Here is a 21,426-nt window from a genome sequence, read left to right as displayed (position 1 = left end):
GTCAGGTTATTAGTTACAAACTCTTACAACTGTGGATGTAAATATGACAATTTTGTGTGAAAAAAATGTTCCAACTTTGATTTGAAAGGATTTTGTCATTTTCCATTGTCATATTGTACATTTATGGAATTGCTTGTCTGTGTAAGTCAAGTAATGGCTTCTACACAAATTCCTGGTTTGATGCTTTGAAAGTCGGTTAGACTAGCTTTAAAACAGATGTACATATCTGATGCTTCAGGCTTCTTGCTACATGTTTGTGTTTGGAAATTTCCCCATTTGTCTATGTCACTGCAATCAGGTATGTAAGGGTAGCTCAAACCCCTAACTGGGACCGCTAACTGGGACTCCCAGTTGGCTCTGGGACCGGTCCCAGTTGGCTTCCAGGACTGGTCCCAGTTGGCTTCCAGGACCAGTCCCAGTTGGCTTCAAAATTAACTCTAGGACTGCTCTTAATTGGCCTCCAGGATCAGTCCCAGTACACTTCAGAGACACTTCCAATTCGTTAACTGGGACCACTATGAAAAAAAACCAGTTACTGGTACTTCATACTAACAATCTGTCAATGTTTTCATCTTTTTACTCTGCCATAATTATAGGTATCCTCATTTAATAGATCCCAACTAAGGCCAAAGTAATTTAATTCTTTGTTTTGCATCTGTGTGCACAAACTAGGGTTTTTCTACTGCCAATGGTTTGAATAGGATTTTACTGAGTAGCTTTCCTGCCTACAATAGTTTGTTTACAAAATTTCACATTTTATAGTACAACTTATGATGATCACAATGAAAGGAAGTTTCTGATGATTTTTGTATAGAAACTTATGTTGTTACATGGAAATAATCAAGAAAATATAACGTGTGTTCTGATTTTCTTGTATGTGTTTTGGTACTGCCTTCCCGCTCATGTTTTGAAACATTTGAGTGGGCGCTTAACAAAGAATTTGATTACTTTGGCCTTACTGCGATGTACTCGTTCTTAGCACTAGTAAGTCCTGTGCTATGGTTGTGTGTTGAAATCTTACTGCACGGATCACGTTGATAGAGAGACTGTGTACTGAATCAGATGAAAAAAGGAGATGAAAATAACTGTGCAAGACAAGTAACTCATCGAGGCGTTCAAATTTACATTATAAACAGCAAACAAAACATTTAACGAAAACTCGCTGTGTTTTGATAGAATTGCAGTTCATTTGCAGAATATGAGTGATATCTTAATTTGGATCTAGTTATATTTCTGAACAGATACATAAAAAGGAGAGGGGCAACTATTAGTGCATGCATGTACTGGTACAGCAGAATCATTTCATTTATGCCGTTCATACACAGGCCATTGAAACGCCTCTGAAACGGTTCTGGGCCATACTGACATAAAAGTTATGTGTGGACACTCCGAAGTGGTTCTGAAGCGTTTCAGATTTGAGACGGTTTAGTCGGCCCGACCAGAGCCGTTGTAGGGATTAACTCTATCGGCAAATCGCTGTGTGGACAGACTGAGCCGCTTCAGAAGCGTTTCAAACGCCCTCACGCGACAGGTATTTGTAACATACAACAACAACAACCAACAATATTCACTTTCGCCATGGCTGCCAAACACAGTACTACATCTCGCGGTATACTGGTCCGACGAAGAGATAAGCTTGCTACCAAAAACCCTATCAATTCGACCAGAAAAAAATAAATACGATTTGAAAAACGTTGAATTAATAGGAAATTAAAACTGCCGAAATAATTTAGTGGCCGAATTTAATTTGGAACGACGAGGATGAAATTTTAGCGAGACATGTTTGCCATGTTGAGACTGCTTCAAAGCATGGACTGTGAAATTTTGTGAGGTCGACAAATTAGGTAACAAAAATCGTCAAACGCATGTTGGTGTCACATCAAAATCAAAGTGGGCACGATTACAGACGGAACAATCTGTGACACTGCCACCGGCCGCTCGACGGACGACACGTAAGTTGACATCGTGTGCCAGCCCTTGGAAATATATTGTAATAGTCTTATGGCGTTTGATGCATTGAAAGTTTGTAAAAATAATAAAAAATGACATCACCGATCATAAGAAACGTGGTGTTGAAGATAATAGTTTTTAAGAGAAGACTATGACGACCATATTTTTGTAAGTATTATCTAACTTTAGAAAACCAACATCTGAAGATTCTTCAACCAACACTTTTGGATTTGTTCTACTCTTTATAATAAGATAAGTCGAATTTCTGGAAAGTAGGTGTACCTTTTCGAAGTCATATCCAAAAGAGTTTAGTCAGTTCGCGACAGCATAAACCTCTCTCTCCCTCTCTCTCTCTCTCTACGGCATTTCAATGTTTTATATTGTCGACATTTATATATCAGTCTGAAGTTTCAGGTCACTGCTCAATGCAAGTAGTTGATGTCAATTTTTCCGTATCGGGCATGGTCTCTATCGTCACTCTTATCGTTAGTGTTTTCCTGTTATATTCGACATCAGACTCAAAACACAACGTAAACAACGCTGATAATATATTGCATCTTTCGTATCAAAAACCGGTAAAGTTCGTAACTGGTGACATGTCACGGCCTGGAGAAAGTTCATCACCTTCGATCGAATGTCACTGGCGCTTTTGCTTCCAAACAGACATATTGAAATGCACAGGGAACTTCGCGGTATGGCAATTATATGAATTTTACCGTGAAGACATGGTGAGGCCGGATTTCACGCTATGGAAACCGACGGCTCGTTCGTTGTGAGAAACCATGCGATGTACGCTCCCTTGGGCCGTGGAATTTCGCTGTATCGCCTCTACACCGAGACAACACCGTCTATTACCGTCCCATGCTATTAAACAATCACATGATAGATCAGTAACATATATCTTCATTAATCTACCGATCATCAACCGTCGAACACTTCGAAAACAATGGTCGCGGTCATGGATTCAAGGACGTTCACAAGAAGAAACTATCAATAAGTGGCGCGCAGAATTATTTTTACTGGTTTTGAGAACTTCTAAAATAACTTGTAATCTGCATATCTTCGCACATCGAACCAATATTGTATACCTATCACCGTCAGAGTTTATGTCTTTCACTGTAGAGTTCTTTTCATCCAAAACACATATCCAGAAGAGTCCCGCAGAGCGGTCAAATGAAAGGATATGTGCTCCAAACGAATAATTTCATTCGTTTGGAGCACATATCCTTTTATTTGACCGCACGAAAGAATGAAAATCAACAGCACACCCTGGACGTGATTTAAGGTTCCAAGACAAGAAATTGACCATTTTAATCAAACAGTTCTCTGGTACTAAATAAGCTCAGAACCCCTGTAAATTATACATTTTCTGAAAGCCTAGATATGGGGGCAACATTTTGGTAACCACAGTCTCACAATTCTTTACGTAACTATCACATGATAGGTAATTTGCATAACCTTTCGAAAATTGGTTTTCCCTATGTTTTGTATCAATACTTCAAAATATCTGACTCAAACTTGCTGGAATGCAAGCTGCAACACCGCTCTTCCAAAGAGTGTCTCAGATTTTTTATATCTTGCTTAGTCTTTTTTAGCACAATTTTAAAGAAATTATATAGGGTTGAATTCGCCACTGTTGAAGTTTTTCTTGCATAAAAATTGTTTTAGGATGTCTAAAAAAATTCTGAGACACACTTTGGAAGATCCTTAGGACAGCTTGCACTCCCACAAATTTCAGCCACATATCTCAAAGCATTGAAACAAAACGTTACGAAAACCGATTTTTGAAAGGTTATGCAAATTTAATGTCATGTGATAGTTATGTAAACAATGGTGACCCTATGGTAACAAAAAAGTTCCCATATATCTAGGCTTTTTAAAAGTATATAATTTACAGGGGTTCTAAGCTTATTAATCACAAGAGAATCGTTAGCTTAAAAAAGGTGAATTTCTTGTCTTGGAACCTTAAAACAATAGCGCTTGTAGATAGGACTATTCTATTCGAGTAAAAAATGCCGTTTTTCTCGTAATTTTAGCAACTGTAAGGAACCTTTATTCTTTAATACCTTTCCATAATTGAATTAAACTAGGTTTAGGGGTTATACACACAGTGTTCACTGATGTACAGAACTTTAGAAAGTATTCTGCTGGGAACGAGCAGGGGTTTACACTCTAATGGGCACAGTAAAACAATGGTCACGTATGTAGGTTCAAGTACGTTCACGGGGAGACACGATGGCAAATAGTGCAGTGTCGTAAAATTGCTGAGATTTGTTTTAAGAATGGTACAATATCTGGTCATTGGTGTACCGCTACCTGTGAATCGAAACGACAAGTGTAGACCTATAGCTTCGAAATTTTATGGGAGAGACACCACGACCGAGACCGACAGTAGCACAACAAACTATTCCCAATTGTGCGTCCGTGTTTAATACAGACATCTCTGTAGGTGATTCTGGTTTCTCAATCGTATCAAAGTCCGACATTGACAAAATTGACATAAAATAAGTCCGAAAAGTTATGTTTTATTCAACTAACTGATTCATCTCCTTTGATATCCCCTAAGCTACATGTAAACAGTCCAGAAAGACTGACATCGATGTCTCCCGGGCCCCCATTTCTTCACCGATTTGCAAAATATCTCATCAACCAGACGCATGAGCAACGCCTTTGTACGTTGGTCAAAACTAATGACAGTATAGGTCAGGATGTAACATCGGTCAAAGTAATATTGAATGTGGAAGACGAAAATGCTTTCATCGATTGACAAAAATGAGAGGGAACGAGTCAGTAAATATTGAACCATAAAGGGGATATCTAGATTGCCATCCCCCATGATTAATCAACTGGGAACAAAATATATATTTCGATCAACAGACTTACACAACCAGAGACAGCATTTTATTCAGCTTTAAAATAAGTCACCGCCTTTCCTATAATAACACCCCGTTTGCGTTTCGATTTACTCTGCTCTGTCCCTAATCGGTATGGCCGTCCCGGTTTCGCCTGCCGTACTGACTGATACATGGTTATTTCTTCATATATTTTTTCATCGTTTGGCATAAAATACAGCATCTCTTTTGGTGCACAAGGCAAATCAACGTTTAGAAGGAAAGTCACAGGAGGTTAGGATATTATATACCGTAGGTGAAATTAGAATGGAATATTGAAGATGAAAAGACTTTAACGGTCGACAAAAAATGCCATAAACCGAGAATTGAAGTTGTCTATAATTTATAAATTGGGAACAAAAATATTCGATTGAGTTATTAAGTTTGTGTTTGATTCGTTTATCCGATTGTTTGTGTTAATAAAAATGTTTGTTTCGCCTCGGATATTGGATTAGTGTGTACGGTAATTTTGTTTGTTTGGGGAAAGCTTATGGCGAGGCAAAACAAACATTTTTATTAACACAAACAGTCGGATAAGAATGTAGGAACACATTTTAGAAACGAATAAAACACAAACTCGACACAAAAACATTTTGGATAGTTAGATGGGGAGCCTCTTTCACATTCTTTACAGCCAGTACGACGTTCATCTTGTTACAAACAATGCTTGGCCATACACACCTTTTGAACTCGAGAGGGCGCATTAAGACGTCTTAAACATCAAAACAATGGCTTAATTTTGTGTATGTGGACGCAAGCGGACTCAATCTATTAATCCCCTGTGTTTACAAATCACAAATAGTGTTGCAGAAGCGTTTCAATTTTTCCCTGTCTGAACATAGTAATTGTTAAGCGAGAAAAAAATCTGACATCAATGAGGTGATAATAGTCCCATTACATTTTAAGACAAAGGGTTTTGAATATACAAGTCAACAACATGCACTGCTTCAAAACTATATTGACAGTGAGTAGCTATATGTAGCATATGCTGTCTCAGTGTTTTCTATTTCAGTCTGTATGTCTGTCATAGCTCTATGGAACTACGAGTCCCAGAATTGAAATGAGACCTGACTGTCCTGGAATGAAACTGGGAGAAAAACATACATAATTTTCACAACAGCACAGAGAATATGAATAAAACAAGTGCATACAATTGCTACCAAAGGCATATAGTGGGATGGGAAACTTCTTTCCTATACTATGGTTTCGTCATTACAGTTCATTCGATACAAGTGTGTTTCCCCGCAAAATGGTCCCAGTTACGTCGAGCTATGCTTCTGGGACCGGTCCAAGTTCGCTTCTGGGACCGGTCCTGGAGGCCAACTGGGACCAGTCCCAGTTCGCTTCTGGGACCGGTCCTAGAGGCCAACTGGGACCGGTCCCAGAGTGCATTTTAAGCCATCTGGGAGTCCCAGTTGGCGGTCCCAGTTGGGGGTTTGAGCTACCCTTACATACCTGGACTGCAATGCTTGTTTAACTTGGTGGCAGTTTGGGACATACCATTATCATGTAGGTGTGGCAGCTTCATTAACAGTGGAAGGTAAAATGCCCATTATTACATCTTACCTTAGTTTTGATTGTGCAACTATATGGACCGAAGAGAGACCAAATATTGTCTTCATTAATTTTATGCATTACAATATTATATTATAAGGGACACGTTTAGTTTGGTATGGCTGATTTTATCACTAGTTATGATGTACTAGGTTGCATGGTATTGTGTAACTGTAAGTGATCAACCTCTGCAAGTTGCCAACTACCTCCATACTTCAATGGACGGTGTATCAAAGTTTGTTCAAATGCACCTGACTATGAATATCACAAGCTAAGGTAAATAGAAGCGTGTTGAATATCATATATACACTCATTCTGGCTTGCCACATGTAACCAAATGTGAGTAAAGTGTCATTGACGCTATTTTTAACTAATAGATTTTAGTTATATACGGTATATGCCGGTATGTATGTTTGGAAGGTACACCAATCCTGCGTTTTGGACTAGGTGAATACTAGAAACATGGAAGATGCACTGAATGGAAGTATCAGAGAGTTCCACACTCTTTTGGGCAACAAAAATGATAAAAAAATAGATTTCATATTTTAGATTCTCTAATTTGAGATGACCCTAGGCATTTTTTATATAACTTAGTCACATGACTAACTTGCTTGACCTATTTACACACGCATTGATTTCAAGACCAGATCGTTCTATGTACATGATATAGTGGCAGAGACTTGTAAGGGAAGTGCGTCATTCAAAAATGATCTGTTAGCATGTAACGAATGTTCAGCTTACTGCAAATTTGTATCTGTAACTAATTACTAAAATACTGTTTACATTTGAATGATAGCACTCTTAGCATTAATTAAAAAATTCCCAAGGTTGTACATACATTTTCTTCCATCTGGCTATTGTAGCTAAGTAAACATGGTCAATACCAAGGGGTGGAACATTTGATATTCAGGAGGTAGGGTCTGGAAGATTGATGAGGTAGCATTACTGTTTTACCAGATCCTTTTTACATTTTTCCCCACTCTTTATTTTTTCCCCACTCTCCTACCTTTACTTTTGGCAAGCTTTCTCTGGCTGATTTTTATGTTGACATTTGCTTATGTATTAATGATCTGCTTGTCCCATTGCTGTAGAAGTTGATATGCATGTTATTAAAGATGACCTCCAGTACATAAGTTGCAGACCTTTTTTGCTTTTGTTATTCTTGTTTTTTCTGGTTTAAAGATCCATTAGCTGTTACTTTGGTCACTTTTTTATTTGTTTGTTTCTTTGTATCATCTGCACTATCTGGTTTGAATCACTGAACCATGGAGAAGTTCCTGATATTTAGCTCATAAATATACCCTATATGAGTATAATCTGCATTGTTATTGTTTAAATTTCGTATTCAGGTCCGGACTAAAATACATTTATCAACAATAACAATGGTCATTTCACATATACAGGCTGTGCTGGCAAGCAGGACAACAGGCATTGGTTATGATGATCGGATTATAGTAAAATTCTGTAGCTGATACATTGAAACAGAGTAGTGAAAAATTAGTCAAAAGTTGCAGCTAATGTCCCTTTAAATATTTCTTGAATGGACCAATTCAAACCGAACGTGAGCACAAAGTGTCCTTGACGGTATTTTTTTAATTAAAGTGAGGCATACACAAAAAATAAAGTTCAAATGTTTAGCTTAAAGTTAATTAGTTGAATAGATACATGTATATTGTTTAAGCCATCGAGTTTTAGGTGTAGAAAACACAAGAACAATGTCATGCCTGAAGGGATTGTGCCAGTCGTCACAAATGTTTGTAGCAAAGTGAACAGAATGATATGATACTGTTAGAAAAATTCACAGGTGAAAATTCATACTCGTTATGTTTTCATATTTTTCTGTCAGATTATCCAGCAGTATTAAGGATGTTGAAGTCATCCGAAGAAAACTTAAAAGCAAGATATGAAGATACTAACAATGAATATAGAATAGACTGTCTTACTGATTGGATTCCAGAGAATTGCTGTATTTAGCCATCAGAATGAAATGAATCACCTGTACTTACACAAGGCATAACATTACAGTGTCTATGCCATGCCAATATAACAGCATTAATGTTAGAACATTGTAGGGCAATTGTACATGAGCAATATTTGTGACCTTGCATGATTTCAACTAGCTTGTGTCAAATTGTTGAAACTAATATATCTATAGTCAACTGCGGGACTGATATTCACTTTTGCCATCAACCAGCCCAATAACCTATCCAATATCTTATGAAACTGTAGTCTGGTTCCCTGACCCATTTCCCCGGTAGAGGGCATTGGGAAATATAGGGTCAGGTACCGGCTAATGTTAACATGGACGCTATTTGGTTAAAATAAAACAAGCTGTGATTAGATGAAAGTAACACTTGTAACTTTTTCTCATCTTTCTTGGGTTTCGCACTTTCAGGCTCACTTGACACCAACTTCTTGTTTGTACCACAAAGCCGTGGAGGTAGAAAGAAAGACTTTCTACCTCCATGATTTAGCCACTGTGATTTAGCACACCTCTTAGTACTTTTAGAACGTCGACATGATGCCTGGCATTTTTCACGAAATTCGGACACCATTCTATCCATCGAAATCAATCGTCGTTCACAGTTCCAACAAAGTTTGATTTCAATTAGCTGTGATATCGCAGCATTACTTGTGGCGTGTATCGAACGTGCTTGGGTCATTGGGGTCACGTCACAGTCGGCGATGACCTCAATGACCCTAGCGCGTTTGATACAGCAACAAGTACTGCTGCGATATCACAGCCAGCCTTCAATCACCTCTATTTCCCCATACTTCTGGATTAATCCTTTCAGTTTATGTTTCCCATCTCATGTGCCAATGTTTTTGGTTGGGATACCAGTGTTCGAACATAATTCTGACCCAGTCGACTTTTGACCGGCGTTTTCATGGTAGCAGCCATATTTGTTGTAGCATGTTCTGTCAGGTGACTAACTTCCGCCATCTTGAACAAAATTCTGTTCAAGATGGCTACCCTGTACCTGACCCTATATTTCCCCACGCCCTCTACCGGGGAAATGGGTCAGGGAACCAGACTAATGAAACTGTACCTCACTTTCAACTAGATTTTCATGGCAGCCATTGTTTCTTTTTTCGTATAGTCAGTGTCTTTTGTACTAAACAATGTAACATCATTAAATTGAGTAGGCTACAGTTGATGCTCACACTTTCAAAGCTTTAGCAATTGCCATGAGAATGCCATTGCCAGGTGTGGATGAGATATCGGCTACAGCAAAATAGACGTTGGGCAAAGCACGGTCTCAGTTTTACAGGGACCAATGGTACCAAATAGCTTGGTTTTATCAGATGACATCTTACTGAGGTCTGCTCACACATCCTCCAGGTTGAATTCAGATTGGTCCAATTATACACAAAGAATATTGAACTCTTACAGTGGGAGTGATATATGGACTTCTATTTGCAATATCCAGTCCACAGTTAATAATGTATATGATTGTTTGTGAAATTTATGAACAAACATGGCTGAGAGATATTCTTAATGATACAAGGAAGTATGGAATACAGAAGAATAAGCTCCGAACTTACAGACTATTTAAGACAAATTTTGAAATTGAAAAATATTTGTTAGATATGAAATCATTTACCTATAGGAAGTGCCTAACAAAACTAAGAATTTCAGCTCACAACCGCTGAATAGCATTGGGTAGAAGGTAAATTCGAAAAGTTCCTGCAAATGAAAGATTCTGCAAACATTGTAATTCTTTTATCGAGAATGAATTTCACTTTGCAATACAATGTCCAAAATACACAACTAATCGAGATAATTCTTTTTTCACCAACAAGTTTGTGTAATCCTGGCTTTCTTGATTTGAACAAGAAAAGTCCATGTATATCTCTACTCACAAAGATAAACTACATCTTGCAAAATGTATTTCTTGTACAATGTTCATCCAATGTTTAAATGTTGAGTTTTGTAATTTTTGCCTTACCACATTCCCTGAGTGCGTTGTTGAGGAAGTAAAGATTAAATTTGGCTGCAGTTTTTTGAAGCTGTTTCACCTTTTAATGGATTTGTATATCTTCTGAAGTGATAAATTCGCCAGTGATGAACATTCGTGTGATGAACAAGCACCCAATGGAAACTAAATGTAATTTCAAGTGACATTGGCTGAGCCACCACAAGAACTGTCAGATTTTCCCCAATGTATGAAAAAAATTTTGCTATCTGTCATCTGGGCATGATAACCAACCAGTGCTGAACAATGCCGAAGATCAACTGAATAACAATTCCAAGCTGTGTGTACACAGAACAGGAATTCTGCTATTAAAAACATTGTTTTAGTGCACCTTTCCAGTTAGGAGACAAGTGATTGAGTATTGAGGGAAAGGATTGTATACAAAGCCAAAAACAATGTGTACGATTACACCATAGTAAGTCACTCTCAAAGTGGACAGTTTGCGCTTCAGCTAGTGTGCTATAATAGCCTCATGCACGTACACATACAATTGTCAGTTCATGGCTAGATGACAGATTTTGCTGCCTCTACAGTATTTGGCTTTTGATTGGCCCTTTCTTTTGATGGATTTCAAGACATAATCATGTGCCATCAGTTTAAACAAAGATATGCCTGATATAAATGCACATGGATGCGTGGCCGTGCCCTTGCCTCGTTTTGTCTCGTTTTTAATTTGCCATTGGTATATGATGCCTGTCAAAACTCAATCACGTGCTATCAAATTGCGTGAATGTGTAATGAGATTAATAAGGCTGGCCATGCGGTACAGTCACAACATGCTTTGCTTGATCGGTGATTTAGTCTGTCTCGACTACCGGGTAACTTAAATTCACACAAATGGATATTTTCTTGATCAAAACAGATACTGTGTAATTAAAGGGCCAGTAGCTGTAACTTTTGATGATATATTTTCTCTATTTTCATTTTGGATTAATTGTAAGGTCTGTCAAATTTGGTTTCAGCATGCCACCCCTCCTGTGCAGAATGCAGTGGTCCAGCAAAACTTGAGTGACACCATGCAAAAATGGCCATTTCTTACTGAATAGGAATGTGCCTATGAGACTGTAATGATATGGTTTCTTTAGTGATTCTGGTATCTGTGTCGGTAAGGCCAAAAAAATAAAGAAATGTTTCTGGTCACTTGAACAACAGCACGCCACCCTTTTTTTTTCCTGTTTTGTGGCCGGCGGCCTCGGCAATCTACGTTCTGATTGCTATGACAACAAACCAAAATGGCTGAAGAGAAAGAGAAAATTCTTTGGGGCGCATGATCAGTGACTGCATGAACAGTATGGGTATATGATTATATTGATAAAACTATAAAACTGACCCTCCTCCCTCCCTTGAGGGGGAAAAAAAAAATAAAAAAATTCGCGTCGCCGCACCATTTTTTAAAGAAAGACCTGACCAGAAACATTTTTGGCCAAAGATGCCACTAAAATATCCCAATAACAGCATTTTTGTCACAAAAAAATTTAACCATTGGACTTGCTCAACTTTATATGTACAGTGAAACTTCTCAGTTGTCAAAACAACAACCATCTTGAACAATTTTCTTATCTCAAGTCAGAAGCAAGATGACCTATAAAATGCATCCAATTAATATTTAGCACTGTAATTCATTGAATGTCGGACAACTAGAGGAACCTTGAAACTTGAAAACCAATCTAGTATATTGTCCAGCTTTCCAACTGAGAAGAGTTTCAATAATAAGATATACCCTTTCACTTCAAGACGTTTAATGCTCTCTATGTGACAGCTTGTCATCTCTACTGTCATATTTGCATTGGTCAAAACGATGATGACTGTCTGTCTTGTCGTGATGGCATCCATGTTGTACAGTCAAGATCTCATTACTCCAGTACATCTCATGGACAGTGTGTAGCACAGTGTCAGCAGGGACATTTTTCAAATGAACATGGACTTTGCCTGGGTTAGTCATTTAACATATTTGCTTAAATGTTGTGTGGTACAATAAGATTAAAGAATGCTGGCTTTGTGGTAAGCCATTTTGTAAATCAAAATTACGCAAAAGACTCTGACCACATTCAACTATTATCATATCATAGCTTTGTCAATACCAGTGACATTTTTACATCATTTTCCATGATTATTATTGATAATGTATCTTATCCAGCATTGTGGCTCCTAATGTTTTCTACATCTACAAATTCACTGGACTCATAATGGACTCAAGTAAACTTTGCACTTCATAATATGTACTTGGCCTTTGCTGTGTATGATGCCAGATAACAAAGGAAGTTATGCTAATTAGCATAACTTGTGACTCCTTCCCTTCCCATCTCCATGCTTTGACGCAAAAGAAATTACAGAAGTATAACAAGTTATTGTTTGCTGTCATACATTTCAGCCTGTCATGCTACCTGTAAAAGATGCATCGACTCTACAAACAGTGAATGTGTGTCTTGCTCATCACCTCTGATGCTCATTGATGGACACTGATCTGCGACCTACCCTACCTGCGATCTACTCTTCCACTCATGAATAATTAATTAGATTTATGCAAATATTGCTACTTATGCATGACAGCGAGTTCTATTCAGACTACACTGCCTATTTCAAAATGGAGTCTGGTAAATACGAAAATGTAATGGGAGAAAGGTGGTTTTTACGATCACTCAATCACAGAGAGGTTATGCTTACGGATGTGATGAACTTCTTGCCCATGTTTAGTAACCTTTCCAATGTTAGAAAGGAGAAGAATTCTATTATTTTAGGCCGTGGCGCCAGTCAATAGACAGAATCCGGCTATTGACAGGCGCCTGTCAATAGACAACTTGAAAGTTGGCTATTGTCACGCGGGAGGTTTTTCGTCAAAATTCACCATATTTAGGCCTAAGCCTAATAAACTGTCCAATGCTTGTTAGAATGCTTGATAAAGCCTTTGTACACTCAATTATGGACAAAGTCGCTGCAATCTTGAGTAATTGTAGACTTTACCGTGTACGATATGTTGCACCAACGCCGCGCCTGTCAATAGCCAGGATGTGGCTATTGACACGCGGGAGGTTTTTCGCCAAAATACACCATATTTAAGCCTAATAAACTGTGCAATGCTTGTTAGATTGCTTGATAAAGCCTTTTGCACACTTAATTATGAATAAAGTCGTAATTTTGAGTAATTGTAGAAGTTTACCGCATACGATTGCACCTTGCAACGCCGCGCCTGTCAATAGGCTATTGACATGCGGGACTCGCTGTCAAAATTTAATGGATTTTTTTATCGAAACGAATATAGATGGCAATGGGAGTATAGATGGCAATGTGAGTGTAGATGGCAATGGGAGTATAGATGACAATGGGAAAATAGATGACCTGCATAAGAGACGACGTCAAAAGTTCAAAATTTCTGATCCAAGTACACCCAAACGCCCACCTCCATTGAACCTTAATTGATGAATATCAATAATCAGAGGTTCCCATTTAATCTTCACTGTGATACTTCCAATCATACTCAAAACATTACCAGGACAGAAAGTTGCAAATAACGACAATGTTCTAATGAAAAAAAAACATTTCTTTCTGTTAAAAAAGCTTATCAGTCCCTGTAATATAAGCAGGTCAATATATAAATGTCTTTCAGACAAATTCAAACAAGAATATTTTTGCAGGATGAAACTTTTTTTGGTTAAACCCCCCTCACCACAAAACCCTCCCCACACCAAACTTAAAGAATTCGGATTTTTATCTTTTGACGTGGTCTCGAAGGGAAGTGTTATGGTTACCAGGCTCATGCTATACCTGCGAACTACACTTCCCCCTGCCCGGCGACCATTAACACTGGCTATGAAGAGCTGTGACCCCGGGGCTGTGACGCCTGTGACTATTATGTCGTGAGGTTTTGGGCATCGATAACCAACCCCTAATTATTGTTTTAGAATGGCTTAGTATTGACTGGAGTCTATAAATTGAACGAAATCAGCAAAATGTATTTGGGAAGCGTAGATCACAAGGGAAGTATAGATCGCAGAGGTATCTCCGAGGTAAACTTCCTGCGACCAACACTGCATGGCTTCCCCTTGGCGATGGATGTGAATTTTATGTTGCAGGGTTTGTGGTATCGAAATTTTTTTGATCCTGTATAATTGTTTTCAAACGTTCAGTATTAAGTTTGAATTATCAATCGAACAAAACAATAAAATGCATCTGGGAAGCGTTGATCGCAAAGGGAAGTTTAGATCGCTAGGGAAGTATAGATCGCAGAATTACCTGCCAGCTATAGCCTACTTCCTGCAATCAACAATGGCTGCCATTGTGGTGAGGGGGTATACAAAACGAAGATCGAAGACCGAACACCGAAGATCGAAGACCGAACACCGAAGACCCCTGAATTTGGATTAAAGGCACGATGCACTCTAACCGGCAAGGACGGATCGAACGTTATAGTATTTAGTACGCAGTAATTACGCTGTTTCAGACATGATACACGCCAAATTACCATCACATCGGAGTCAAACTGAAACACTCGCCTGCGCGACTTGATAACGATGGCGGCTAACATTTCAAACACAATACACGAAGTTCAACCGAAATTAAGCCAATACGGCGAAATATGGCCCTTAAATACCGGAGATATCACAGTTCTTTGATTTGTACTTTTGACTTTGACAGTTACGGCAAGCCGCTAGTATTGGTTTCGGATTGTAATTAAATTTTGTTTTTGGCATTAGTTTCGGATTCCGATTTTCAAATAAATGCAACTATTTTAGGTTTTGATGTTTCATATGGCCATTTTTGCTATAGTTGTGGATGAATAACTCTCTCCTTGACCAAATGAAATAATCCCGACGAAAAATGGACGATTTTTACGAAAGATATGCCAGGGTCTTCGTTTTGTACATTTGGACTTGAAAAACGCCCAAAATTAGTAGGTTTCTCTTAAATTACTCCAAAAATATACGTCCAAATTTTGTTTTTGGCACGGAATTGACTTCCTCCCACTATTCGTCACAAAATAAACCAATACCGACAATGAATGATCCTTAAATACCGGAGATATCAAGGGTCTTCGTTTACTTTTGTACTTTTGACCTTACAGATACGGTAAGCAGATGGCATTCGTTTCTGATTCCGATTCTCAAATAAACGTAACTATTTTAGGTTTTAATGTTTCATATGGCCATTTTTGATATAGTTGTGGATGAATAACTCTCTCCTTGACCAATTGAAATAATCCCGACGAAAAATGGACGATTTTTACGAGAGATATGCCAGGGTCTTCGTTTTGTACATTTGGACTTGAAAAACGCCAAAAATTAGTAGGTTTTTCTTAAATTTCTCCAAAAATATACGTCCAAATTTTGTTTTTGGCACGGAATTGACTTCCTCCCACTATTCTTTACAAATTAAACCAATACCGACGAAATATGGTCAATAAATACCGGAGATATCAAGGGTCTTCATTTTGTACTTTTGACTTTGACATATACGGCTAATCGCTAGTATTCGTTTCGGATTCCGATTCTCAAGTAAACGCTATTTTTTTTAGGATTTAATGTTCAATATTTCGATTTTTGATATAGTTGTGGATGAATAAATCTCACCTTGACCAATTGAAACAATCCCGACGAAATATGGACGATTATTACGAAAGATATGCCAGGGTCTTCGTTTTGTACATTTGGACTTGAAAACCGCCCAAAATTAGTAGGTTTTTCTTAAATTACTCCAAAAATATACGTCCAAATTTTGTTTTTGGCACGGAATTGACTTCCTCCCACTATTCGTCACAAAATAAACCAATACCGACCATGAAGTGCCCTTAAATACCGGAGATATCCAGGGTCTTCGTTTTGTACTTTTGACTTTGACAGACTCGGATACGGTACTAGCCGCTGGCATTGGTTTCGGATTCCGATTTTCAAATAAATGCAACTATTTTAGGCTTTAATGTTTCATGTGGCCATTTTTGATATAGTTGTGGATGAATAACTCTCTCCTTGACCAAATGAAATAATCCCAACGAAAAATGGACGATTTTTACGAGAGATATGCCAGGGTCTTCGTTTTGTACATTTGGACTTGAAAACCGCCCAAAATTAGTAGGTTTTTTTGACATTACTCCAAAAATATAGGTCCAAATTTTGTTTTTGGCACGGGATTGACTTCCTCCCACTATTCTTCACAAATTAAGCCAATACCGACGAAATATGGTCAATAAATACCGGAGATATAAAGGGTCTTCGTTTTGTACTTTTGACTTTGACAGATACGGCAAGCCACTAGTATTGGTTTCGGATTGTAATTCTCAAGTAGGCGCAACTATTTTAAGTTTTAATGTTTCATATAGCCATTTTTGATATAATTGTGGATGAATAACTCTCACCTTGACCAATTGAAGTAGTAAAGAAAAGGTGGTCAACTGGGACAAAATAAGAATTTTTTACACCATTTTATTCATTTATCTACATGAAGCGAAGGAAAATTTAACCATCCATGTAACTAAAGTATGACCCTGACCTATATATGAACTCACGCGCAACAGCTTGCGCAGCAGTGCATTGTCCTGAACTAAGCGGGGAAATTCCCTGCTGAGTCAGGTCCTGGACTTGCGCAATACGCTATGACTCACCCCCACTATCAAAACGGAACGACATTCTATTCTCTCTTTCATTTGTTAGATAGATTCTGACTGAGCCGTATCGGAGCCGGTCTGCTCTTCAATCCGTACCGGAACAGTTCCGAAGGTGCGGGTCTGTGAATTTTATCTGCTGGCTGCCCCCTTTTCACTATGTTTGGAGTCGTCGGAACGAGCGGAACCATAGGGATGTTGCCTTAATACCCCTACCGGAACACTGTTGCGCAATACCCCTATCGGAACGTTTTCAGGCAGGAACTTTCCAGTAGGGAATTTCGCAATACCGCTTTCGCAATACCGGGCTTCAGTTGCTTAGTAACTTGTGATGTCATGTTCAATGTCTGTCATTCTACAGTTTTCAGAAAATCGTTCCGATAGGTTTCTGTGGAATTTTTTCTGAACCTAACTTTCATATCCATTCAATCCATAATATCGTAGATATCGCTCCAGAGGTGGACTAAATCCTTCTTGTTTTTGAATTTCTAGCGCCTGATGAAATATGTCCTGAATAAGTTCTGACCCCGGAGCCTCCTCGTTCCGAAGGGTTGCGCCTTTTTCTTGTATTTGTGTAAGCAGCTGTTTATATTGAACATAATAATGTTTATACTTCTCTCGTCTCTTTGCTACACCCGTTTTCCCTTGTATTACATCAATAACAACACCTGGTATAGGAGTTAAGGCTAACAGTACCGGAACTGTCGGAATTGCCGCTATTACAGCAGAGCTTACAAGAATTCCCTTAGTAATATTGAGAGCCATATCAATTCGACCCATTAATTTATAACTTCGTCGATATGCAGCACTTGTTCTTTCTATGTAATCAGCCAATTGTTCAACGCTTTCAACAACTGAGATGTGCATTTTTTACTGTATATGTAAGGGATGATAAAAAAATAATTGTAGTAATATAGAAATACAATATGGCAGAAGGAGGAGAAGATATACCACTCCAGGATTTCGATGATGCAAATTTGAATGATGACGTTACTGCTGAAACATTCTTTATGGACGATGATAATACCCTTGCAGAAGCTGATCCTTTCCTTGCTAGCCCAAAGGTTGATCGTTTGACTGAACTTAGAGCAGATGAAAAATTAAGAATGGTTAAAAAATTCTTAAGGAGAATAAAATTACTGATCCGGATGCACTAAATGTATTGGTTATGGAATCTGAGATTAAGGATGGAAAGCTGTATTATAAAAACCTCAAGCTGTCTAAAGATAGAGGAGGTGGATTTTATAAGCTCACCACATTAATGAGAGAAAAAGGAGGACATGAATTTATGAGAGATGTACTCGGAGGTCGCTCTAGCGCAGAGCCCGAATATGTGAGTCGTACATTGTATTCTGAAGATGTGAAAAACAATAAAATACCAGCTGAGAAGATGACACCAGAAGACATGGGCATATACAAAGATGAACTGACATTCTTACGACAAGATGCTTCTGGTAATGCAGATAAAATACAAGCTTTTGAAAATAAAATCGAACAATGGAACAATCTAAACCCAGAATATAGAGCTATTAATGATGAATTAAAGATTGCGAATATGCGTATTAGCGACCTTAACAATGAAAAAGTTAAAATAAGGCTAGAGAAAAGAGAAGTTGAAAAACAGTTAAAGGAAATTCCTGTAGAACACACCCAAGCAAAAGAAAAAGCCGAGAAACTACTAGCTGAACTCATAACAAGAGAAGCTAAAATTGACAATCGAATTGAATACGAAAATGGCAAGATTAGCGGGGCACTTGAAAGTCTGGCTACTACTAGGTCTCTTCGTGATGTAATTTCCGATCCAGAATTGTCACTCAGGCTGAAGCTGACAGAGTTATTTAAACGAAATGGTATTACAATCGCTGCAATACTGACTGCCCTTGGAATGACAATATCAACAATTGCCCTGGCTGTGACTAGAGGAGGAGGGGGAGCAGGGGGAGCAGGAGCAGGAACTGGCGGGTCTGGTTCAGGTCCGCCCAAAGTATACACAAAAGCGAAAGAAATTATAAAACAATTTGGTGAATGGTTAAAAACCTTGGCCGCAAAAAGTGCTGCTGCAATACCAGGTTTAATCGGCTCCCTCGTCAGTTTTCTATTAAAAACAGCAGGATCGGTTGTCGGATTTGTCGGAGAACAGCTATGGATATTTTTAACTGGTTTAACATTAGTCATTATAAATAAAATTATGTATTAATATATGACACCCCTACGGCATCAACATGTTTGGTGAAAAGAATATGCAAAGTTTCTTTCCAAAAATAAAGACCTGTTTGGTTTCTCTGTCGAATTGGAATGGTGCAAACTCCGGCGGGTAAATCGACATATCCTTCGAGCAAATCCAGGTGTCCGACTCAAAGATGATAATCTATATCATAACATTTTAGCTTTCGTGAAGGAATGTCAGAAGACTAACTTCTTTAAGCGACTAGAATTCATAGCTGTATTCCAGGATACTGAGGATGACCAGAGGCTCATCATCTCCAAGAATATTGGGTTCTTCGATTGATTCGCGACACAGGCAATCGATTTATCTTTCAGGCAGACGGAAATATTTACGTAAAGATGTGATTTTTTCTTCTAAGTTATTATATACACGAAGTGAAATGTAAGATGTGATTAATTTTCTTTTTTTCTTCTACTATATACATTACACGAAAAATGGGGTACGATAGAACATTATCACCGACTTTCACCAACCGAATACCGAATGGAACGAAGTCAGAAAGAACTCATCACGTGATTGCTCATAATCCAAGTGAGGCAGATCCAGGCCAGACACTTATCATACGATGTCCAAAGTTAGAAAGCGGAGTACTCTTAGTTCCAGATACTTTCGACCTGGTTTTTGATCTCGAAGTAATGGGAGGTGGAACTACCCGTGTAGTACAAAATGTTGCAAAAAATTTGGTGGAGCGTATGAAACTCACATTTGAGGGCCAGACACTTTTCGATTTGAATAAATATAACCTTATTGAATGTTATCGTGATCTCTTCAAACATAAAAGGAGAGAACTAACATGACACTGTACGGAATTCAGAACGAAAATCTAAGAAAATTAAGAAGCGGTTCGACCGATGCAGATGCTGCCGTCGTGGGCGATAATTTACTTTTTGACACATATAAAACAAAATATGCTATTCGTCTCACTCATCCCCTCGTGACAGGTCATGGAGTTGCATATCCAAAAGCGTTAGGGAGTCATATTGAATGGGAAATTACGTTGGCACCCGCCCCCCAATTACTTGTCAGTAATAAACTGATTACAACCAATTATAAATTAAAAACATTCAAATGGAATACGAGACAATTTCTGACCTCAATCTCGCGAGGTCAACTGCTGGTTATTACAACGGTGGAAAAAGTTACCTTTACGAGCATATACATTATTTTAGAACAATCCCATTCAAAGAATCGGACACGGTTATCAATGAAAATATAAATGTACCACGACGTAGCATTAGAGGTATCGCTATACTCTTCACTAAAAATCAGAATCAGTCAGAACTGAACAGTGAACTTTTCTTTAACCCTCCATTGAATCTGTGTCTGTAATGATTGAAGGCATTGCAAATAAAGTGTACGCTCAGAAGATGATACCAAGACAATTTTGGCGAGAGGTGCGACGGTATTTTGCTGAAGATAAAGATTGGTGTGAAATTGATATAGATGAGGCCGATTATTTGAAGAATAAATTCTGTTTGTTTATCGATCTGCGTAGCTTTAAAGATATTGAGTTTCATGGAAATGGTTTAAAAGTAATTAACACAAAGGACGGAATTCAACTTGAGATCCTGAAGAAAGATACCGCGTGGGTTGGCGATGACGCTCACAATGATAATATATTTGCCCACATTTATGTTATCAGTGATGCCCAGGTCACTGTTGAAAATAGTAGATTAATGTCTTTACAATTTTAAACCCGTCGTCCGTCCTATCGGCCATGTTTCTGCCAGCCATTCGCCTGTGTCTGGATTGTATAGCTGCACACGTTTGATATCATTTGGCGCCATCATGATTTTACTGCGCTTTTCACTACGGATTTCTCCAGCCTTTTTCCGTACAAAACTGTACAAACTGTGCCGGCTCGGGCTCCTTCCCAGTTTCAAACAGATCTTTATAATCTTCAAAGTTCAAATGTTTTCTAACACAAACATCTTTCACCCCTTTATTTTTTTTCGTCTCGAAGTTGGAGTTCGAAAAGCATACACTTTCGAGCGTATGCCAACAAAATCAAGAATAGGTTCACCATTCAACTCATCTTTAAATTTACCTATCACTTTTTATTAATCTTCGGAAAGTTGGGTCCACTCATCCCACTAGTATCATATATAGACTTCTCACCATTCTTTTCAACATCTTCTCGGACTATATCATTGAAAGTTACGTCCGGGTCCGAGGAGGCGTTCGGTATTGGTACACTGTAAACAAAACTGTCAGTATCCATGTAGGCTAATCGTA

At 38.3% G+C, this 21,426-nt stretch overlaps 1 protein-coding gene across 2 annotated transcripts in view; it reads left to right on the top strand.

The window, feature by feature from the left end:
• The window catches only part of LOC139144580 (ERO1-like protein beta), a 306,244-nt gene that overhangs the window by 264,542 nt on the left and 20,276 nt on the right, over positions 1-21,426 (top strand). The window contains exon 13 of one of the 2 annotated variants that reach the window (XM_070715305.1): positions 8,242-10,422. The exons of the other annotated variant lie outside the window; for it this stretch is intronic. Within the exon in view, the coding sequence (XP_070571406.1) occupies positions 8,242-8,302 (61 nt within the window). The 3' untranslated portion in view covers positions 8,303-10,422. Of the gene's footprint in view, positions 1-8,241; positions 10,423-21,426 lie in introns of those variants that run through there. 2 annotated transcript variants of the gene reach the window in all.

This window comes from Ptychodera flava, chromosome 11 (genome assembly GCF_041260155.1).
Source record: "Ptychodera flava strain L36383 chromosome 11, AS_Pfla_20210202, whole genome shotgun sequence".
In the NCBI taxonomy this organism is placed as follows: Eukaryota; Metazoa; Hemichordata; class Enteropneusta; family Ptychoderidae; genus Ptychodera; species Ptychodera flava.
Note: the sequence above shows the minus strand (reverse complement) of the source record. Positions and strands in the feature narration are given on the sequence as shown.